The sequence below is a fragment of the Giraffa tippelskirchi genome, chromosome 3 (assembly GCF_054371585.1).
Source record: "Giraffa tippelskirchi isolate mGirTip1 chromosome 3, T2T-mGirTip1v1.2.pri, whole genome shotgun sequence".
Taxonomy (NCBI): domain Eukaryota; kingdom Metazoa; phylum Chordata; class Mammalia; order Artiodactyla; family Giraffidae; genus Giraffa; species Giraffa tippelskirchi.
In genome coordinates, this window is record NC_137277.1 from 88,339,837 (window position 1) to 88,364,531 (window position 24,695).

The 24,695-nt window shown below is 41.7% G+C and overlaps 1 protein-coding gene across 1 annotated transcript in view; it reads right to left on the minus strand.

Annotated features, from left to right (window-relative positions):
* The window catches only part of LOC145541435 (myosin-IIIb-like), a 132,652-nt gene that overhangs the window by 15,899 nt on the left and 92,058 nt on the right, over positions 1-24,695 (minus strand). Inside the window, exons 3-7 of the mRNA XM_081577886.1 lie at positions 16,140-16,323; positions 15,282-15,416; positions 5,205-5,309; positions 4,870-4,969; positions 2,588-2,664 (exon numbers count right to left, since the gene is read on the minus strand). Of these exons, the coding sequence (XP_081434012.1) occupies positions 2,588-2,664; positions 4,870-4,969; positions 5,205-5,309; positions 15,282-15,416; positions 16,140-16,286 (564 nt within the window). The 5' untranslated portion in view covers positions 16,287-16,323. The remainder of the gene's footprint in view (positions 1-2,587; positions 2,665-4,869; positions 4,970-5,204; positions 5,310-15,281; positions 15,417-16,139; positions 16,324-24,695) is intronic.

The window sequence follows — 24,695 nt, forward strand, 5'->3', positions numbered from 1 at the left end:
GATGGACTGGGAGTTTGGGGTTAACAGATGCAAACTATTATATATTGAATAGACAAACAACAAGGACCTACTGCATAGCACAGAAAGCTATAATCAATATCCTGTAAGAAACCATAATAGAAAAGAATATGAAAAAGAATATATATATGTATATGTATAACTGAATCACTACTGAAATTAATACAACATTGTTAGTCAACTATACTTCAACAAAATAATTTTTTTAAAGTTTGTTGAATGGAACTGACAAATGTAAGATTATTCCTATGGACATTCTTGTAGAGGGTCATGAAGCAAAAAGAATCTGGGGAATAAAAATGTGAGGATAGTGTAGGACTGAGTCCCAGGAGCTGCAGCCTGGTCCCAAAGTGTCTTGGATGCAAGCACACATTCTGAGAGAACCTCTGAGTCATATTCAGAGAAACTGGGCACTTGCTCCTGAGAGGCACTCTCAAGGTCTCCACACCATAATCTGCCTACTCCTCAATTTATCCACTATAGCAGGCAGGATGCAACACTAGCTTTTCCCTGATAAGAAGGGAAGCAGTTCCAGGCAATCTGGGCAACAGAAGCTCACCACGGACCACTAAACTGACCCTAGTAGAAACATTCCTCATATTTTCTTCAGCCCAGCTGAAACCTACAAGTCACAAACACTTCATGAGAAATGTAGAAAGCCAAGAGCAGCTTTCCCTTTTCTGTGTTCTGTGCTTCTGAAAACACCAACTTGCTGAAGACTGGAATGAGAATACCATCTTATGACTTATGCCACCCTAAATAAGAATTGAGTGGCCTCAGTTATGCTTTCCTTCAATAATAAATTAACCAAAATCAACAGAGCAATGTGTGAATACCAATAGCTGTAAAGCCTTCCTCAAACTACCCTCCAAACTCATCTTTGCCTTGACTTTTCCTTTTTAACCAATATATTCATTCATTCAACAGATGCACATTGAGCACCTACTCTATACCAAGCTCTATGCTGAGAGCCGAGCATCTTAAGTCCCTGCTAGAGTTTAGAGTTCAGTTAGAAGACCTGCTTGTCAATAACTATAGTACAGTGGTCATAGCTTGCTAATGGAGAGAGTAAAGGCTGCAGTGGACACTCAGGGAAAAGAGGCTCAGTGTTGGCCAAGGATAAGGAAGGTTTCCTAGGGGAATAGCATTTGAGAGAGACTTGAAGATTGAGGAGGAAAGTTGCAGTTCTGAAGGCCACTCCAGATGATGTAACAATATATAGAAAGGCTTAAAGAAATGATATATAAGGACAGATTTGGGGAATTACTTGTTTTTCCACTACTGCTGAGGCATTAAAAACAAGTAAATTGGGGAAAAGTAACCTGAGATGAGGTTGGACAGCAGAGAGGCTTGAATATGAATGGCTTCATTCCTCATCCAAAGGAATCTTGACTTTGTCCTACAGTGTTTCTCAAAGTAGAGTTCATGAGATCCCTATGACAATTTTTATGGTTTGTCTTTGTTTCAATGATAATTTTATATGTAATAATGAAATGGGAGAAGTTGCAGTAAAAAACGTGTTCAAGATTATCTGGATGGTCATTTGCCACACAACTTCAATGCCCATATTTATTTTTATTATGAAGCTGGCATTAAGTCAACAGAGATGTACCAGTTAGAGGCCAAAGGAGATGCTATTTAAACAAGGAGATCACGCAAGCTGAGACAGAGTAAAGTCATGGGAGGACTGGATCACCACATGGTACATGGTAATAAGAATGACAAAATAACTCAAAATAATCCATGCTGTCATGCTCTGAAATGGACTCACATTGCAAAGGACAGCTGAGTTTCACAAAACAATGTCATTTGTCTCATTAAATTAAAACTGTTAATTTGAACGTTGCTGGCTTTGTAGTTTTTCATAACACATTTCCCCCTATCTCTAAGGAGATGATTACACAAGTCCTCTTATTAAAAGAACCCATTTGCTTGATCCCAGGCCAGAGTGCTGTGGAATTCAATGCTGACCTGACAAGCAAAGCTATAGCTGTGCTTCAGGGTCTGTTGTTATCTAGCCTGAAAATTCTGCAAGCTTTTATATGTGTCATTTCACAGAGGATTTTGTGGTGATGCCAGAACTAAAAATTAGACCCAAATCCCAGGTTTTACTAGAGATACAGAAAAGTACATAAGAGAAGTTGCTATGTATCCAGTATTAAAAAAAATAGCTAGGACTATGGCATATTGTTCTGTAGGCCACCTGGAACTGAAATCTGTCTCTTCACTGAGCCATGTGTCACTGGGTCTGCCTCTATCCAGGGAAGGTGACCTCTTCCAATTTACACAATGGTGGGATGAACTTGCCAAGCCATGACCCTTGGAGAACATGGCATCTTCTGGAGGAGGCACCTTTTTTCTAACTGCCTGAAGGTAGTCTATGGGCCTTCTGTCGCTTAGTCCTGAGATTGTCATCACTCTCACCCACCAAGTCAGAACTCTCACAGTTCAGTGAGGATAAAGGATTTTCTTCTTGCTGAAAGTTTTGTGAAGTGTGTGACTTTCCCATAAAAAAGGCATAGTACTAAGGCTTTCAACAAATACACAGAAATAGATGCCCTCTGCTCACCTCAGGGGCCATCCAGAACGGGGTGCCAACAGATGTGTTTCTCCGTAGACGTGTACTGGTGAGTTGAGCTGAGACACCTACAAGAAAAGCGTGTCATAATTCAGCAGTGAGCAGATGATGATGCTAGACCAGGGCTGGCAAACTTCTTCCACAGAGGGTGAGACAGCAAATATCTTAGGCTTTGTGAGCTTAAGGCTCTGTCACAACTACTTAACTCTGCAAAAGCAGCTCAGATAACACAAAAGCAAATGAGTATGGTTGTGTTTTAGCAAAAATTTATTTAGGGATGCATATCATTTTCACATATCATACTCTTCTCTTGATTTTTTCCCCAGCTGTTAAAAAAATATAAAAATCCTTCTTAGTTCATAGGGTGTACAAAAATGGGACACAGGTCAGACTTGGCTCACAGGCTGTAGTTTGCCAAACACTGCAGGTATGAGCATTTATCACTGTATCTAAATCACTAGGATATTTTTTTCTAGTGAATATTTCTATCCATACTGCTGCAAAATTGGAATCAAAAGAAAGCATCAAGAACTAGGATTAAGCCCAAATACCTTCCTACTCTATTTCCAAAATATTTCAGGTGATATCTTTCTAAAAATGGTGCTTCATTTGATGGAGGAAGAAAATTGGCATGTATTATCTATAATTGAGCATCAGTGTAGACATAAAACATTTTCAGTGCCTTATCTTACCTAGAAGGCTGGAAACCTGTCAAGAAAAATACATTTGTCAAATGGAAAAAGAAATACAGTAAGACTATTATTATCTAGGGCTCAATGTTGAGGACTTGAATTTTAACATAATTTCCGTGTACTTTGTTTTAGTCTTTGGCCAGTTCTCTTTTTTATGCCACAACAGATGGAAAGGTGAATTGGATTAGGAGTCAGAAGGCCTGTTTCCCATAGCAATTATGCCTTTTCTTATAATAATTGTAAGACCTCAAGCAGACAACCTCACAATGAGTCTCAGTTTTCTCACCTTTAAACTGAGGATAATACTGCTCATTACACCTAACACGAAGAGCTCTTAAATATCAAGTAAGGGAACAACTGTGAAAATGACTTATAAATTGTAACGCATTTTACAAATATAGGGTACTGTTTTATACCAAGCAGAAATCTACCACAGCCCTTAAGACAATAGCAATATAGTTGCCACTAATGTTGTCGATAAGAACTAAAAAACTTGGATACATGTGCTCATCAGCAAAGAACGTATCTTTAAGAACATTAGGCATAGATTTGCCAAGTACCATGGGTTGTTTTTTGAGGGTAGTTCCAATAACTGCTTGCATTGATTAGGAAGCCAAAGAGGGTTCTTTAAACTCTATTTAAACACCCTAAAATTTTTCTTTGCTTTTTTAAAAAACAGACCAATTACTTAGTGCAATTTCATTTATCTTTGAGTAATTTCTTCTGAGCAAATGATTCACTGATACATTTTAACACTAAATTCTTTCTTACCAATGAAGCAATGAACATACAAAATCATCCATCTTTTCTCCTCCTATGCTGACACTGAAAAAGAACATTTTAAAAAGTGCTTCTGTAAATGTTTTCTCATTATTTATAGCAGTCATGCTGAAGGACTAACTGTTGCTAAATTCATTTAGAAGATTAAACCATTTGATAAACTTAAAAAGGAAAATCAAATGGTTTGTTGGATTCAATACAAGGAGTGTTGTAAGGAGATATTTAATAGTTCTCTGGCCTTAGGTGATACAGCTCTCTGTTTCCGCTCACCCTTCCATTTCCTGTTAATGTTTCCAGTTCAACCAGCCTCACATGTAGCAGCAATAATCACAATTTAAAGGGATGTTAGTTTCCAGACCCAAAGGACTATTTTACCTTCTGCTCACTGGGAATTAGTTAGTATGCCTGAGGCTAGAGAAAGTCATTTAAAAGACCAACGGTTTTCTCTTTTCATATGCAAAAGAAAAGACAAAATGTAAATTATAGACAATTGCCCTGAGTTGTGAAATTCCTCGCAACAAACCAAAGTTTATCCCATCAAATCTTTCTTTTGAAACACTTTCATATTCTCTCTTTAATAAAATTGCTTCTAAAGCTGAAAATAGATTAACAAACAGCATTTCCTAGGGTGATCCATCTGGTGAACCCCCCCCCCCCCGCCGACTCTCCAGCCTGTGTGTCACAGGGAAGGCCCTCAGCCCTTGGTGTAGAAGAGAGGCCCCAGTCTTCTGAGATCACAATAAATTGTTGCCTTTGGCTAAACTGCACACATCAAGAAAACAAATGACAAGTAGTCATTACCAAAGTCAACGAGCTTAACTCCTCCTTCTGTTGTCAGAAGAATGTTATTCCCCTTGACATCACGGTGGATGATTCGGTTATTGTGCAAATGCTGAAGGCCCTTCATGGAGTCCCATTGCCACCAAACAACAGGAAAGAGAAAAGGAAAATTTGCAACGGTTAGTTTTAAACAACTACCTTACTATTAAAATCTAATCAAAGTCCGTATTAGGCTACATCTCCCTGCTGTTAATACACCTTGCATATTATAGAGCAGTTTCCCCCTGTTAATATGCAGTGGGGAGCCAACCGATGACAAACTGCCCCCTCAACCCAACCTTGAAGGACGTCCTTACCAAGAGGGCCCCGTGTAAGATGTATGAGATCACTGCTTCGTCCAACCGCTGGTTGCACCTAAGTAGACTTTTGACAAGCTCAGTGACCGAGCCCCCATTACACAGCTGCAAGAGGAGGTGCCAGGGGAGAGAGACAGCAGGAGCATATATACAAAAAGAAAAGAAAAAAGACATTAGGAAAAGCCCACTGATTACTGATCCCAAGTAGTAAATTTGCAAATCACAAAACTCTAGGTTGGAACAATGAAACTTCAAATTTCCATTGCACAGTCAAATCTAGTTCTGTGTGTGTATGTGTTTGTGTATATTTATTCAAGGTGATGACTTATGATTGAAAATACAAGTCCAAAAAGTTGACTTCTTTCTCAAGTTAAATAACAAAGCACAAGACATTATTTAGACATTAAAAAGAGAAGGCATATAATAATCATGGTGAGTTATTATTGGAAATTTTACATGAATATTGTCTGTTTTTTTAAAAAAACATACAGTTTGAAGGAAAGAATGAGTCAAGATGAATGCCCTTGATTCTTGGGAGGGGATAAATTTTATTTCAAATCTTCCTGTCTCCAGTGCCGGCATTGCAGACACCAGACACCCAACCAGCAGCTCTTTCTAGAGTTGCCACTGCATGTCAGATTTATGGAATGGAATCACATCGTATGTTCATTTACCCTTTTCATATTCAACTTTAGAAGCTCAGCAACTTCATGCTCTTTTTTTCCCCTGTAATTAAAAATACTGTAAAAGTATATCTTTCGTATTTGCTCTCTGTTATAGAATATACCGAGATTTTAGATACATAAACCAGGCATATTATTTTTTCACAGCAACCTAAGAGTTTTCAAGGATAATTTTGACTAAGTGCAGAAGGCAATGTGGAGGTTTGGGTGTGCTACATGCCATTGGAAATCAAGCGTTCTTAAGTGGTTTGAGCAGGACTTGTATATACGTTGAAACTGTAGGCAGCATGTTGTATATTCATCTTGCACTTTCCTGCTGGGAAAATTCACAGCTTTTGTCAGATCTGCAGAGCCATCCTTGTCTATATAAAGTTAAGGCCTTGATTTAGAGACCAGGTTTCCTCCTGGCACTTTGTGTGTAATTTGAGAAAGAGTTAACTAGTGAACAGTGAAGGGTCCCCTGGTTGTGGCTGCTTGAGTCAACTGGCTTTTGTAAGCAAGGAAATCTGAGGGAGCACAGATTAGCACCTTTCCTAAAAGAAGACACTCTTTATCAAAGGAATAGTACATTAAGATCTATTTGACTCTAATTACAAACATTTGCAAGGTTTTAATAAATGGTGAGGAGATGTTTTTGTTCGATGAATGTATCTCTCCTTGCTACATACATGGCAGATACCTTGCCCACACATTAAGAATCAAGATAAGCTGAAACTGAATCTGCCCATGTTTTTACCATGTAAGTTGCTCACAAACAACACTATTCAACTAAAAATCCAATATAGAATTGTTTGTAGGGGCTGAGTCACTTCTGACTCTTTACGACTCCATGGACTGCAGCCTGCCAGGCTCCTCTGTCCATGGGATTCTGAAGGCAAGAACACTAGAGTCAGTTGCCATGCCCTCCTCTACGTGATCTTCCCAACCCAGGGATCAAAACCTCATCTGCATTTTCTGCAGTGGCAGGCAGTTTCTTTACTGCTAGTGCCACCTGGGAAGCCCCAGTATAGAATTAGGAATCTTTAATAAAACTATGATAAATCACTATCTCTCAGAAATGATTCAGGAGGGAGCCAAGAACAGTGAAACGCACTGAAGGCTATAGTGGTCTGGGATTATATAAGTGTCCTCAGAATCCTCTCTCCACCAAGGTTTGGTGTAACTTGTTAACTCAACACCAACACCTCTCATGACCCTAATAGTGAGTACCAGCATAATTTCTTCCAAAGGATTCCATATTCTTTTTATATCAACTATGTCTTACATGACCCTGAAGGGCACATAACATTCAATGTTCAATCTAATACTCTCTTGAGCAGTGAAAGCATTTTCAGTGTCATGATTCATAGAAGAATCTCAAAAGCTAAGCTTTCAATAAACATAAAATAATTTTCTCAGGACTCTCCCAATTAGATTTTATATTTCAAGGGAACAAAAACAGGAAAACTGAACATAGAGTCAAATGATGATCATGTAAGAATGCAGAACATGACAGAAGGGATGTTTTGGACCCACAAAAACAAAGTCCTTCCAAGGCTGATGGCATAGAGCTTGGAGAGCTTGAGAGAATAAGATTAGGGTGGGGATGCTCCCTCTTGGAAGTGGGAGTTGTATAAAGCAATAATGATGATGAAACCATTTCATATGAACTTCTTTTATTCAGAAATCTGCAGGGAGACGTCCTCACAGGAGCCTCACGCCAACAAAGTGGTGTCCGTGCTGTGGAGTGGCAGTAGAGTGCAAGATCCACCAAGCCTGGGATTCTAACTGTCCCTACACCTTACCTGTCTCCTGAGAAGCCTGTATGCAGGACAAGAAGCAATAGTTAGAACCAGACATGGAACAACGGACTGGTTCCAAATTGAGAAAGGAGTACATCAAGGCTGTATATTGTCACCTGCTTATTTAACTTCTATGCAGAGTACATTATGCAAATGTCAGGCTGGATGAAGCAGAAGATGGAATCAAGATTGCCAGGAGAAATATCAACAACTTCGGATATGCAGATAACACCACTTTAATGGCCAAAAGCAAAGAGGAATTTAAGAGCCTCTTGATGAAGGTGAAAGAGGAGAGTGAAAAAGCTGGCTTAAAACTCAACACTCAAAAAACTAAGATAATGGCATCTGGTCCCATCATGTCATGGCAAATAGATGGGGAAAACAATTGAAACCGTGACAGACTTTATTTTCTTGGGCTCCAAAATCACTGTGGACAGTGACTGCAGCCATGAAATTAAAAGATGCTTGTTCCTTGGAAGAAAAGCAATGACAAACCTAGACAGCATATTAAAAAGCAGAGACATTACTTTGCCAACAAAGGTCAGTATAGTCAAAGTTATGGTTTCTCCAGTAGTCATGTATGGATGTGAGAGCCGGACAATGAAAAAGGCTGAGAACCAAAGAATTGATGCCTTCTAACTGGTGTTGGAGAAGACTCTTGAGAGTTCCTTGGACTGCAAGGAGATCAAATCAGTCAATCCTAAAGAAAATCAACCCTGAATATTCATCAGGAGGACTGATGCTGAAACTCCAATACTTTGGCCACCTGATGCAAAGAGCTGATTCATTGCAAAAGATCCTGATGCTGGGAAAGATTGAGGGCAAGAGGAGAAGGGAGTGACAGAGGATGAGATGGTTGGATAGCATCACTGACTCAATGGACATGAGTTTGAACAAATTCCAAGAGACAGTGAAGGACAGGGAAGCCTGGCGTGCTGCAGTTCATGGGGTTGCAAATAGTCGGACACGACTTAGGGACTGAACAATAACAACAGCCTACTCATGACTTTCAAGAGATTTAGAACTTGATGCTGCACTGGCAACAAGGACAAGGCTAGAGTTTGAATGAAAAGGAGAGACAGTGAAGACCCCACGATAAGGAGTATCAGGGACCTAAGACACAGAGAGATACCAAAGGCAGAAGTAGGAAGACTCAGGGTCATCACACAGTTGGAGTGTGGCCTCATTGCCATAGATTTACATGAGCATCTGCTATATTCCGATCCAAATGGCACCCCGGAGAAGGACAGGAAGAGGGAAAAAGAAAACCATTTAAAAACTAAGTCCTTATCCAAGTGACTAAGCTTTGAGCTGGATTGTGAAAATGGGAAACAAATTCCCCAAACTTGTCCCTTTCCAAAGAAGTACTCAGCTGACTAAGTTTAATAGGATGAGTTCAAATCAACTGTTTCCTCTAGGCAGGCTGGGGGCTCAAGAACAATGTTAGGTTTCGCTATTGAAAAGAAAGTGACCTCTTTGTTCTCAGTAGTTGTGACTGTCCAGTCTGTTACCCATTACTCAATCATGAACACTGTCCCTGCACTCAAAGAGCTCAACACCAGAAATGGACACCTGAGTAACAAGAGTGGCAGGTGGAAGCAGAGTATGCCCAGGGGTGTGGTGGCGCTGAAGAGGGAAGGGTGACTTGTGCCATGCCAGGGTGGAGAGGGAACAGTCTGGAAATCTTCCCAGAGGATGTAACACATACCATGAATCTGAAGGACAAAGGAGCTTATGGCAAGTGAACAAGAAGAAGAGCATCCTTGGAAAAGGGACACCATGTGCAAGGAAGCGAGCACAAAAGAATGAGGTGGGTGGGAGTGTTTCTATTTGCCGGTCCATCTACGTGCGTGTGTGTGTCTGTGTCTGTGTGTCTGAATTCTATGTACTCTGCCACTGTTGGGACAAAGGGACAGAATCTAGCACAGAGAGATAGGGAAGTAGAAAGGGAGACAGAGAATGCAGGTGTGCCCTGCCAAAGTGTGTGGACTTTATGCACACGTATTACAATACCATAATATACCATTGGATAGGAGTGGTAAGCTAGCAACAGGTTTTAGACAGGAGGTCTGTTCAGATTTCTAGAAAGAAGACCTTGGTAGCAGATTGGAGGGTGGGCACAACAGGAAGACACAGGGAGCTAGACACCTGTCAGGAGATGTTGAAGCAATCAAGAGAAGCAAGGTCAATCAATAAGTGAAGAGTCCTGAGGACAAAGAATCAGGGACAGATACAGAGTGGGTGTTGTGGGGGGCGGTGCTTTTATGAGATAGCATCAACAGGAATTTTTGACCGGTTGGATAGAGAAAGTTAAGAAGAGACAGAGTCTAGGGATCTTGTGAGAATATCAATTAAGTTCTTTGATCCTCTACAGCCAAAGCAGTAATAGACATGCAAAGCACTGCAACACCTTCATCAGAACCACTTCTCAGCCTGGCTTCCATCTCAGGGAGGCACATGCTTTATTGAATTGCAAGTGTACTATTAAAATTCTACCCAGAGAACATTTAAATTAAATACTGGGTGATGATCCAAGCTAACTCAACCCTGGAATTTTCCCCTGAAACCTCATTTTAGTCTCTCTCCTGCCCTACTTTCAATCTGGCCATTTCTGCAACAAGAGCCTATCTGGTGGCATTTTAGAAGGGTAGCCAACTTACAAACTTTGTTCATAGCTCTAGAACCTACGGATGGATTAAAAGCAGCCATTTTGTCAGCAGGATCAAAACTCAGCTGTGGATTTAAGAACAACAATAGAATCTGAGTCGGTGCCTTTTGTTCACTAAATGTCAGAGTTTAAGAGCTGTCTGATTTCTTGTGGTTCAAAGAAACATATAATTAAACTGCTCAGGGTACCTTTAGAGGAAGCAGTCCTGTGAAGCTGATAAGCCCACTAGCAAGGTTTTAAATGCAGCCTGTGGGTTACAGCAAAAGGACTTAAGGTACTTGGATATAAAAAAGGAAAGCAGGTACACACTGACAATTGTCTAATCAGAGTGAATATTCAGTGAAATGGACTCAACACTTTAAAAGCATGACAAGGGAACTATATTTAAATGCATCAAATAATATAATCCTCTTAAAGCTGTAAGGAGGCAGCCAGGCTTCCTACTCCACCCACCCCGAGGGTTGGCACCTGCAGCCTTTTATTCCCGCCCACGCTGCCAGCCATCAGACTCAAATACAGAGGTAGGTCTGCATCCCTGCGTTCCTCCCTACGCCCTCAGCATTCAGGAAATGTGGCAGCTGGATGCATCTTGAATTTAATGAGCGTTTTGCTCCAAACCAAGAAAAACAGAAAAATCATTTACATTCCACATCTATTTTCCAAAACATCGTTGAATATTGATTCAATCACAGTATGTGCATTTGCTAAGATGGACGTAATTTCAAGCAATAAAATGTTCCTTGCTCCATAAGCCATCAACTTTCCTCCACGTTATTAAAGAATGACCCAGGCAACACAATCACCAGACCTTTATTCTAGTTGAAACTCTAACCTTCAAGTAGATCCTGTACTGGCATGTTGATTTGCCCTAAGAGGACAGAATTAGGAGGAATTTCTTTTCAGTGCTCTTTTTTTCAGTGGACTTGATCTTTCAAGGGTGTTAGGTTCTACAGAGGGCATAAAGCAAAAGGCAAGGATTATCAAAATTACTCTTGAAGATGCCTTAGGGAGCACCATGTTAGACAATGTCCACCTCTCAGAAAGGCCAAGCAACATAGTTTTCCTCCACACCACTGGGAGACATTGTGTTTATTTTACTGATACAAAGTAAAATCACTGCCTTGCCCCTAGAAGAATGAAAACAATGTCACTTGAAACCGTGGAGTTCCAGTCAGAGTGGGCTGGGAGGAAGATGCTCCCACTACAAGGGGCAAGTGGGCCCCTAGTGAAACACCTCCTGTTTCAGCCTCTCTCCAGGGCACATCGTAGATCCAGTGGGTAGGCAGAATCACTCCAACACTTCAGCTTCTTAGGCCCTCTTGTTTTTGCTGAACAAAGAGAGCACATGAATATAGGGTGCAACTCAGCTACATTTCAAAGTTCTTGCCTTCTCCATTCCCAAATGTTCTGTACTTGCCTTCTGACCCCCAGGCATTCCAATGACTCTCATTCTAGAATCCAGCCAGAAACTGTCATCGGAGTCAGTGTTCTGTGCTCCAGGGCTTTCTAACCATCTCTAGCCAATCAAAACATGGTTCAGACCATCAGAGTTCCACTATGACCCTGACTTGTTAACATGATAACCTTGACTCATGCCACAATATCAATGGGTGAAAATGGTTTAAGGTGTTAACTTACAATGATAGTGGAGCTTAGAATGGACTTTCTAGGGCCTTACATAAATAAATGCAAAATCTGAACAGAGGTATCATTTCCTCCCACTTTGACTTAGATACTGAACTTACACATAGATCTTTGAGAGGAAAAACAGGTTAAAATTAATTCTTTCATTTGGTTTTAAAATATAAGGAGTATTTTTTCAGTTTACATTGTCACTAGCACTCTAAACACTCAACTATTTCTTTTAAGTTGAACATATTATTTGAGCAGAAATAATAGCATTTACCAGTGGAAAGTTTTATACCAAAGGAAAACAGAAAAAAATATATTTCATGTCTTAGCAAATACTAGGCATTTTGTCTGAATATGGAGCTTTTCTTAAAGGTCTAATTTCTTATTATATTTCATTTAGGTGAGAGTTAATAAAACTTGTAGATTTTCTGAATTTAACATTAACTAGGATAAAACTTATTCACAAATTATCCAAAAGATTATTATGTATGTTTGCCTCCTTATCTTTCTCCTATAGTAGCTATCTGTCACTGAAGAAAGCTTTGGTTTGCTTTCTGGTAACAATTAGTAATTAATTTCAGAAATGAAATTTTTATTTGCTTTTGTTTTCAGAGTTGTGGTGATTTAGGAGGATTATTAATAATATTTTTCTATCCTCAAGAATTGCTCTGTGGAATAGCTTCTCACAGTTCCTTTCATCATATTCAGCAGGGAAAGAGCAAAGGCAATATAAATTTAATCTCAATATACAGGATGAAGGGAGCAATATTAAACAGATCATAATTTTATTGTTCAAGTTTCCTAAAGCACTCATTAAAAAGCTATAGTCGGCGCAACATGGTCAAGGTACTGTGTGGACTGCCATTATCTTCCAGCAGTGTGTGTGTGTGTGTGTAATCAGGAACTGCTGCCATTTCAACCAGAGATCCAAAGTCTATTCCCTGGACCTGACAAACAGCATCTTGGGCAGCAGCAGCACAGAATGGGAGAAAAGCGAAGTGCAATCCTCCTCTAGTTCTGCCATATAACTGGTTATGGGACGGTAGGCATGCCATTCCTTCTCTGGGTCTCTATTCCTCAGCTGAACACTAGGAGAGTGACCTGAAGGAAGGGCGAGGTCTCTGCCAGCTCTAGGTCCAGGAATCTGTGTCTATAAGCATACTGGAGGCACTGGACACAGCTAACCCAGGAGCCTGGCATGGATGGCCCATTCCTAGACAGAAAAGACTGAGGATATCTGGTTCCCCACGTCATCAACTTTGGCATGGACCAACACAACCTGCAAAAGGTATAATATCTGCATACTGTATTGCTGAGGCATGAATAATTCAGTGTGCTGGGGCAACCTCATTATCTATACTTAGTCACCCAGAAAAAGCAAGAGACAGTCCATGGGGGAGTATTTGCACAAGGCTCAGTTCATAGTTCTGAGCTCCTTCTCATCTTTCAAGGCCAGGTGTGGCCCTTTCCGGCTGCCTTGGCTGTGCCTGAGGGGCTAGCATTCGGTCGCTCCTCATGGGGAAGAGCACTTGTCCTGCAGGTGGTGGCTGGTCTGAGCAACCTACCTACCCACCTGGTCAAATGGAGGGAGGGACAGTCCCTTTTCAGGCTCTGGAAAACCCTTGGAAGTTCCAGTTTTCTATATCTGAATGCAGAGTCTTTTTAAGTCGGGGTAAAATGAAAAGAAACTAAGACTTCTTGGTCACTGTACTTATATTATTAAATGATAATCAGGTTTAAAACACTGAGGTCTTACAGAGTTTAAGAAAAATATAACCCTAGAGACCCTAGAAATTATTATTTCAGAGACCCTAGAAATATTACTTTCCATATTACACAAGAATAAGCATTTAAAAATTAATGTTATTAATATTCTAGAGCTTTGTACGCAGGGTAAAATCTGTAATATTCCCAGGGAAGGAGTGGGGGATAATAAAATCCAAAAGATGATACTATGAGAACATGCTATGTGACGTAACCAGCCAGCTAAACAGACGAAGATGATTTCTAAAAACCAAAATCCCTTACATCTTTATATTCTGAAGAGTGCAACTAATGTGACAGAAATGTTCCTTGCAGATTATCCCATCTGAATACAACAAATGAATTTCTCATACATGGTTGCTATGGCATCCAATATATATTGTCTCATGACCAGGCCCTCCCAGAGCCAGATGCCAGATGGGAGGTTTTCAACAAAAGACCCCAGACAGTGAATCCAGGACTGACCCCCTCTTTGTTGCCTCTCTCTTAAAGCTTTCACACATGGCCCCACGCTCATGGATCATACGTGAGACCTCAGGAATGGAGGCTGGTTCAGAGGGGTGGAGTCTAGGACAGATGAGTGTGGGCCTCCTGAGCATGAGGCAACACAATAGACCTGTCCTAATATACTAATTTCACATGCTGTCACTGCGTTGTTGCCATGTTAGTCCCATGGAGAAACTGTATTTGTGGGAAGTGGACTCTTTTGCACCCAGTTACACACATTCATTTCCATTAACAAGGAAGAAAGAAGACAAGGCTATAGTGGATACAGTGATGCTGTCTTCAGACTGTCTCTTCAAAGCAGATGTTGCCAGGAATATCAGCTGCTCCTTGCTCCCAAGTCTCAGAGGCAACTCTCACCAGCAATTGTGCCGACCTACAGGGAACTTCCTCCCCCAAGGCCACATGCCCGCCCAGGGTGGCATGCACTCAGTGATTGGCTGATGCAAAGATAAAATACAGGACGACCCTACAAGAACATCCCAGATCTTCTTCTCCCCAAGGATGGGCTGAGGCCTCTGTTGTGACTACACTGATGTTTCCTGTCTCCCTTGTCCAATCCCACCTTCCGTCCAGGTCTAGCCCCAAGAAGAGGAACTCTCCAATAACGTTCCATAAACAACTGTCAGAGTTTATTTTCAGGAAATCCAACCTGAGATGAGGATTAATGACCATGAGTGGGCTGATTCAAATTTGGCAAGCAAGTAAACCTTGGGTTAACCACTTTTGAAAATGAGCTGCAATCAGTTAGAACATGTTTTCTATGAAATTTTCACAGCCTGGAGTAGAAAATAACCTTTTCCAACTGTATTCTTGTATTCATTGTATTAGAAACAAAGATTATTAAAACCTCAGAAGTAGAGAAGCATGCACGTTTTCAGCACACAGCCTACCTGTAAGAACATAGAGAATGACACATCGGGTAAGGTACTCGTGATATGCAGGTACTCGTGTAATGTGCATCTTACACTATTGAGGCAATAACGTGTCTGCTCACCCCTGGTGCTCTGTCTGAATTGATGGTCACCCAACGGGAGCCTCTTACCTCCAGGACCAGCCACAGCTGTCCTCCCACACAGTGATCCGCTTTGTAAAACATCCCGTAAAACTTTACAACATTGGGATGATTCGGGAGAAACTGCAAAATGTTGTATTCTGCCTCAATCTCTTCATCCATATCCTATATAGGGTAAAAAAAAAATGCATGCTGGATTCAGTATAATGTGTGAGGTATGGTACAGGCCTGATACCATGATCAGGTAACCCCTTAATAAAGCATATTTAGTCTGCATTTTTTATGTCATCCTTGCCATATCTTGAAAACACCTAAAAATGAACATGTAGATACCAGCTAAAGCCTTCTAATTGTTATGTCAATAAAATGTCTTCATTATATATCTTTAATAATAATATCATAAATATCTTTTTAAAATTTGAAAATGTCTGAATTTTCAAAGCAATTAAGGAGAAGTAGTGCAAAGGGATCCAACCAGGACACAACACTTATAACCTCACTGTGCTAAACAGTGGAGAGCATTGTAAGCTCAGTGTCCAGTGCTCTGCATTATGGATACCAGGCTAAGATGACTGAACACCACAAGTCTGGGCCACTTTGTAACTTACAGAGAGACCAGACTGTGTAAACTCAAAACATCACTCTTTACAAGAGAATAACTGTTGAAGAGCCCTGGGGACTAAAACCAAAACAATAGTAAAAATGGACAAAAGAGAAAATCAAAGGAACTTTTGACTCCAAATGAAGTCCCTTCATTCAGATGGGCCAGGGAGTCATAACTCATTTTGAGATACCATGCCAGGTTTCAGTATCTAGAAAATCACCCCCAGAATCAAGAAGGAAGTTGAAAACTCAGTGTGCATGAAACCCTATATTGTGGTTACTTACACTGATTGGATCTAGAATTTTTACTGCGGCCAGGCTCCCATCTCTCTTATTAGTCACCTTGTAGACCTTGCCATAGGTGCCTTTACCTATGGTCTCTATAATTTCCCAGGTATCTGTGGGATCTGGAAGCGATTCAAGTCCAAGCATCGTGGCGTTGTAATGAAACAATCCATACAGATGTCTCCTGGTGGGAAGAAAAGCTTGTTATGAGCAACAGATCACAGGATTAGTGTCAGTGGGCTTTTGAAACAAGAATATTTTTATTTCTTAACCAGCAACCTTGTGGTACTTTCCTTTTTTAACTGTCCCCTTGTACTTTAAGTAGATTTTTTTTAAAAGGGATTTGAAGCTTCTTTAAGAAATGGGGATAGAAGATAGAGGGTGGGCAGCATGGCTCTGGAACATCTTCAAAACCACAATTCTAAAAGGAGAGATTATATCCACACAGAAGGAGGGAGTAAAAGGGCCAAAGAGGATGTCCAGTCATGACCAGACAATCTCATTCTAGGTTGCTAGTAGTGGTTGCTGATGCCAGGAAAAAATCTGAAAGTCTCAGGTCTGAGATCTTTACAGCCAGGTTATGTAACTTTGACCAGGTCTCTCTGATGGTCACTAGAAACTAGCATCCAGCCTCTATGTGCAAAGTCTGGGCTGTTAGGAAGGAGGATCTGGTGCCTGTACAAACCCCTATGTCCCTGTCCTTTCAGAAAGCTTATGTTAAATCTTCCAGGACTCCCTTGAGTCTCGAAAGGCTGGCTCAAGAGTTAATGTTTAGGAAATGTGAAGATGTAGAAACAAAAAATAGCTATTGGGCCAAGAAACTGGTAATAACTTAGACTATAAATCCGCCACATAGCAGAAACACTGAACTCCCAGTCTGCTGAAAGGTATAGATAAAAGTCTGACACACATTTCTGAATTGTTTCTACAGGAAGAAGACTGCAACCAGATGAAAACTGCTGACCACGAGAACCGAGATTCTAGACTGGTTGAAACTAGAAAGCTGATGATGCTTGCAACTTCACCTTGATGCCAACCAATCTGAGATGCCTGTGCACAAGTTGATCACACACCCTCCCTCATACTGCCTTTAAAAGTCCTTCTCCAAAGCCATCAGGGAGTTCAGGTCTTTGGGGCATCGGCTGTCTGTTCTCCTTGCTTGATGCCCTGCAGAAAACGTTGAACTTTCTTTCACTCACTACACCCCAGTGTCGGTGGATTGGCTTTGGTGTGAGTGGGTAAGAGAACCTAAATTGGATCTGGTAATAGCATCAGTCAGTGCACACTATCCATTGCCATCCAGGTCTTAGGTCCTGCAAGGATTAGCCAAGCCCAGACCCTGTTCACACAGCAACAGCCTACTGTGGGAATCACACTGAATGGCTAACCAGAAGCTGCAAGCTCACCCCACCTTAGCAGTATTCTATTCAATAAGGACTTGGCCCTGTAAGGTTTAAGTACTTTAAATTACCAGCAGCAAGCTTGGCAGGCAAACAAAGTCACCCTAGACTGGTCCCATGAAAAAGCCCCTTCAAGTATAGTTACTCAAAGTCTGGAAGAGGGGTCTCAACCCTAGGCTGCTTCTAACTCAGGAGAGGGGCCATTAGACTCCAACAGGAACAACCACAGCATCCAGTCCCCAGGTGTCCACCTGGAGTGAGCCCTTCTGCCTCATGCTGGGCAATCCAATTTCCCCTTCTAATTATCTTCCAGACTGCATTCACTCAAGACACAGCCTTTTGACTTGGACTAAAATCCACTTTTCATCCTTACCCTTTCTGATGGGGGCATTTCAAAGATATTGAAAACCATTACCAAAACCAAACAAAATCCCAGTATCTGTGATATTGATACTGGGAGGGAATCTGTCTTTCCAGAGTCCACCTGACAGGCATTTCATGCTCTTGAGGGGTCTCCAACCAGCACTTCAAGAGCCCAGGCCAGGCTCACCCTGGGCAGAGACAATGACCCTAAAAGGTCAGGTGGTCAAACAACTCCTGATTTTCATCTTCTGGTTTCAAGATTCTAACGAACTCTAATCTTTCCCCTGGGCCAGTGTTTCCCCAAATCCACCTTTCTCAGTACATGTTTCACAATTCTTGCTATATATGTACGTTACCTGTGTTATTAGCTACTAATTTAAATTACTTGCTTTTTTACATAAATAAATGTCTTATGTTTTTTAATTTTTTTGTTGCCCACAAACTGCTGGGAGAAATATCAACAACCTCAGATATACAGATGACACCACCCTAATGGTAGAGAATGAAGAGGAACTAAAGAGCCTCTTGATGAAAGTGAAAGAAGAACAGGAAAAAGCTGGCTTAAAACTCAACATTCAAAAAACTAAGATCATGGCATCTGGTCCCATCACTTCATGGCAAATAAATGAGGAAACAAAGGAAACAGTGACAGATTTTTATTTCTTGGGCTCCAAAATCATTGTGGGCGGTAACTGCAGCCATGAAATTAAAAGACGATTGCTCCTTGGAAGAAAAGCTATGACAAACCTAGACAGTATGCTAGAAAGCAGAGACATCCCTTTGCCAACAAAGATCCGTGTAGTCAAAGCTATGGTTTTTCCAGTAGTTGTGTATGGATGTGAGAGTTGGACCATAAAGAAGGCTGAGCACCAAAGAATTGATGCTTTTGAACTGTGGTGTTGGAGAAGACTCTTGAGAGTCCTTTGGACTGGAAGGAGATCCAACCAGTCCATCCTAAAGGAAATCAACCCTGAATATTCATTGGAGGGAATGATGCTGAAGCTCCAACACTTTGGCCACCTGATGCGAAGAGCCAACTCATTGGAAAAGACCCTGATGCTGGGAAAGATTGAAGGCAGGAGGAGAAGGAGATGACAGAGGATGAGATGGTTGGATGGCATCACCAATTCAATGGACATGAGTTTGTGCAAACTCCAGGGAAGTCTGGTGTGTTGTAGTCCATGGTGTCACAAAGAGTTGGACATGAATGAGCGACCGAACAACAATAAAAACATGGCATGTAGGATCTTAGTTCCTTGACCAGGGATCAAACCCACACCCCCAGCAACGGAAGTCTGGAGTCTTATTAATCACTGGGAAGTCCCATATATATCTTTTACAGGCACTTCATACCCCAACCCTAAATCACTTGCCATATATCAAAATTAACTGTGAAAAGATGATTATACTAAAAACAACAGTTGTTCAAGTACAGCCAGAGACTGCTGCCCCTGTTCTTTTGGGGAAAAGAAGGAGATCATGGAGTGATGGGGTAGAGTTAAAGATTAGCACAAACTTTTCCCTTAATCTCATCAGAAGACATGAAAAAGAATTAGCAAGTGAACAATGTTGTCACTATGTAATTCAGTGTCCTTTATTGCAAGATCCTCAAAACCTCTGACACCTTGGGAACTGCTCTTCAGCTCAGCTTCTACAATAGTGAAAGGCAGGATCAACTGGGGATGTTGATTAAGGCCAGACAAGTGGGGATGGGAAGGGTGCTGAGATGTGCTTCCTGGAGAGAAGAATCTGGCCCATCAGCGTGGGTAGGATTACTTTATACTCACCAGGACAGGCCCTGTTTCCCCACTTACATCTGGGCTCAGCGCCACTGACACAGAGGTGCTGGGCCAAAATGCCTGCATGATCCAGGCCCTGCCCTGCCTAGCTCCAAGATTTGCCTAGTAATGCATCTGTCTGGGCCTCAGTTTCCTCACTGGCATGGTGGGGCTGCTTCTGCCACCCACTTCACATTGTGGCTATGAGTCTAAGAGGATGAAGACAGAATGAAGTGAACGTGGTGAGTGCTCGACCAGCATCAGTTGCTGTCACAAAGGCACAGCACCATGTTCTGCCTCAGCATAGGCGGCACAGTTTCTTGTACTGTTTTATTTTACCCTCAGCCACAAACCAAATGAGAACCTAATTTGCTCTGCTCCAATCAGTTATTAGTTTCCAAAAAATGGCAAGAATTTGGTGTGTGCAAGTGAAATGAAATCATAGCCCATGGCAGTGGGAGAGGACCCTGGAGGCTCTCGAATCAAGTGGTTTCCTAACGATTTGGGGCCATGACACCCTTTCGTTAAATTAAATCTTGCTTAGGATGCTGATGGATAAGTTGAGAGAAGCAGTGCCCTTCTGGCTGAGGGAGGCTGGGGAAGCAGGTGCCTGCACTGTGCCTCCCATGGGAGACCAGAGGGAGCACCAAGCCCCTGGTCTGCTTGCAGCTACTGGGTTCAGCACTGCGAGTCCCGTAGCCTGGGAAACCTCAGAACTGGGCAAACCAGGAGAGTCTGTCACCCAGACTCTGAGATCTTCTCTGAGCACTATTAGAAAATCACTGATTAAGTAGCCTCCACCATCACCATCTCATCTCCCACTATGATTAAATTGTAACTTCCCCCCTCCCCAATTTGTACGACTCTGTGTGTGTGTGTGTGTGTTAGTCTCAGTCATGTCTGACTCTTTGCAACCACATGGACTGTAGTCCACCAGGCTCCTCTGTCCATGGAATTTCCCAGCCAAGAATACTGATGTGAGTTGCCATTTCCTTCTCAGAGGATCTTCCCAACCCAGGGATCAAACCTGGGTCTCCTGCATTGCAGATGGATTATTTATTGTCTGACTCCCAGGGAAGCCTGCCCCAATTCATATATGCTGAAGTCTTAATCTCCAGTACCTCAGAATGTATTTGGAGATAGAGCCTTTAAAGAGGTAATTAATGGAAAATGAGGTTATGGGGCAGAGGGGTGGGAGGAAGTTAATCCATATGACCAGTGTCCTTTAAAAAAGAGATTAGGGCACAGACACATAGAAGAAAGACTCTGTAACAGAGGGAAGATGGTCATCCTCAAGCCACAGAGAGAGCCCTCAGAAGGAACCAACTTGTTGACATCTTGGTTTGGACTACTAGCCTCCAGAACTTTGAAGAAATAAATTTCTGTTGTTTAAGCCACCCAGTCTGTGGTACTTTGGTATAGGAGTCTTACCTAGCTAACTAATGGGTTTCTCTGGTGGCTCAGTTGGTAAAGAATCTGCCTGCAATGCAGGAGACCTGGGTTCGATCCCTGGGTTGGAAAGGTCCCTTGGAAGAGGAAATGGCAACTCACTCCAGTATTCTTGCCTGGAAAATTCAATGGACAGAGGAACCTGGTGGGCTACAGTCCACGGGGTTGCAAAGAGTCAGACATGACTGAGCAACTAAGCGCGCACACATACACACACACACACACACACACACACACTAATTTACAGACTCTCAATTTACAGATGAAACTGAAGTCCAGGTTGGTGACAGGACTGTGTAGGGGCAGTACAGGAATGGGAATCCAGGCTTTCCTAAGCCCACATAATAGAATTAAGGGAATCGTCTGATTAGCAATGGTTCTCTCTGACCAACTGTACCAAATACTGAACAGTTCTGTGAGGAAGATGCGGAAGCCAAATGCGTCACAGACGTAATAGATAGCGCTCTCTGCACTCTGCAAAACAAGAAAAACTCACCAGAGAGAATCATCTACAGTTGACACCAGTAATGGGTGAGCGGGAGGCAGACCCACCAGGTTCCACTGACATGTCCATCATGTTGATCTGGACATTCATTCACAGATAGGGTTAAATAAAGGTGCAACAGAGCAGGCACACATTAATATGGTTGCCAGTCTGCTCTCTTTAAAATCAATACCCGACTCTATAAACTCTCTGATGATTGATTAAACAGCCAGCCCAAACAGTGGCTGCTTATACAGCCCCATAAAGGTGGTGATAATCTGCTCAGTGAGGCAGCCCTACAGACAGCCGAAAAGCTGCTCCTGGCCAGAATGTTAACCTTGAGGGGTAGACGGTGCTTCTGCCTATGTCTGTGCTCAGGACCTCATGTAATTAGCCAGGAGTGACCAGAGAAGGGTCAGGAGCAGTTTGGAGTAAGAGGGATGGACATGGGAATGCAGTTTCCTGCGTCCCCCACATGAGATCTCCATCATTTTTTAAACACAGAATTAAAGAGTGACCTCAGGAGCTTTGGCTTCCCTGGGAGCTCAGCTGGTAAAGAATCTGCCTGCAATGTAGGAGACCCCAGTTCAATTCCTGGGTCAGGAAGATCCACTGGATAAGGGATAGGCTACGCATTCCAGTATTCTTGGGCTTCCCTGGTGGCTCAGCTGGTAAAGAATCTGCCTGCAATGCTGAAGACCTGGGTTCAATCCCTGGGTTGGAAAGATCCCTTGGAGAAGGGAACACCTAAGTACTCCAGTATTCTGGCCTGGAGAATTCCATGGACTATATAGAGCCATGGGGTTGCAAAGAGTTGGACACGACTGAGCGACTTTCACTTCACTCAGGAGACTTGAAATCTCAAGTTACATGGGTAGCTCTCGATGCAAAACAAATAGAAGGACAAATCTATCTGGGAAGATGTGAGTGATGGCATTTTTCAGCATGAGAAGGGCTCATGCAGTTTACACCCCAATTCATATTTCCTATGGGCCTGGACATGTCTGTAATGTGGCTGTTCTAGAGTGAAGACTTGATGAATACCCTTTGATTTTTTATGTAGTAACACTATGGAAGTCAATACAACAAACAGATTTCTGATCAAAGTCACTACTCTCTCAGAGCAAGATTGTGCTGTCCCCTCTCTTCCTGTGGCATCCAAACCCTTCCACTATGGGGAAAAGCTATCAGCAAGGCAAGGAGGACATCATTTACGAAAGAAATCTCCATCCACTACATAAGGGTAACATAGGTATTAAAGGAATGTTTCCCTACCTTTGCCCACACATCACAATTAACAAAATATCTAGGATATATCCAACTTCTCATTACTTAAGCCACCAGATAGATAGAAAAGCAGACAGATATTTAATAAGAGACTTTAAACAACAGGACTTCCCTGTGGCTCAGATGGTAAAGCTTCTGCCTGCAACGCGGGAGACCCAGGTTCGATCCCTGGGTCGGGAAGATCCCCTGGAGAAGGAAATGGCAACCCACTCCAGTACTCTTGCCTGAAAAACTCCATGGACTGTCGCCTGAGGAGCCTGGTAGACGACAGTCCATGAAGTTGCAAAGAGTCGGACACGACTGAGCGACTTCACTTTAAAAAACATGGTCCTACTGTATCTCACAGGGAGCTATAGTCAGTATCTTGTAATAACCTATAATGAAAAAATTTGCAAAAGAACACACATAAATATTTATATGTATATATGACTAAGTCACTTTGCTGTACTCCAGAAACCAAGACAACACTGTAAACAAACCTTACTTCAAAAGAAAGAGAAAAGAGACTTTATCTTTCTGGTAACAGAATCCCTTAGAAGTTAAGAACAATAGTCTTTGTTTTGTTTTGTTTTTAGAAGGCAATCTCCTGGAGTCATAGGCCGTGCCTCTTTGCAGCAGTTGGGAAAGCAGGCTGTCAATAATATTCTTTCTGTTGATAAGTACAAATGGACTGAACATGACCTCTGTTTGCAACCAAGAGCAGGGGCAGGTCTTGCTCCACCAGAGAACAGCTCAGCTCCGGGACCTTCAACCGAAAGAGAGGGGCACCTAGCCCAGGTTTCATGTCTCACTGCAGTGAGGAATTCCCATGTGGCTGTAAACTAGTAGCACATCTGCTGCTTTATCTTAGCAGGATTGAATGTCTAAAGACTTCCTGAGGAGTTCTGGTTACAATTATCAGCAGAGGACACACTTTAAAAATTAAGCCAACATATTCCAAGCTTAGGTTCTGTCAAACATTACACCATAGAGATTTAAATTCCACACATTTTTATCAATCACAAAGGAAAGTCAGGCATTCTGCATCCTGCTGGAAGAACACCGTAAGAAAGAGCGTTGCCAAAAAAATTAAAGGTGAATCTGATCAAACTTCTAGAGTACCAATTTACAGGAATAACACAGGTCAGGGCAACATGCTAGACAACACGGTGGATGTACAATAAGCAAAATCCAGACTCTCAGTAAGAAATGCTCCAAGACAAATGACCCAACTTCTTCAAAAAATAAACTGCAAATAAAAATAATTAAACTGAAAGGGAAAACCTCAGGATTAAAAGGTGCTTATGACTTATGATACATACCAAATATAAAATAAACTGGATTCACAAAAACAAACTTTAAAAAATAACAGTTATGAGATTATTAGGACACTGACTAGTTATTTGATGATATTAAAGAAATATTGCTAATTATTGTAGTTGTGATAACTATATGTGTGGCTGTATTTTTGGTCCTTATCTTTTATCAGTTCATCCTGAAATATTTACAGGTACAACAATATGCTGTCTGGAAAAATATGAGTGGAAAAAATACAGGGCATACATGACACAAGATTGACCATAGGAGATTATTATTGAAGCTGCTTACATGAGGGTTCATAATCATGTTCTGTTTACATTTGTATGTTTTTCAATTCCCTATTTTGGAGATCATAAAAAGGTTTAAAACTTCTGTGTAATTAAGGTACGTCAGTGTACATTCTGATATTCATATACCAGGTCAGTCCCACCTCTCCCTGAACCACTTCCTCATAGTGGATGATATTCTATAAAAATGTCTCTGGACAGCTACATGT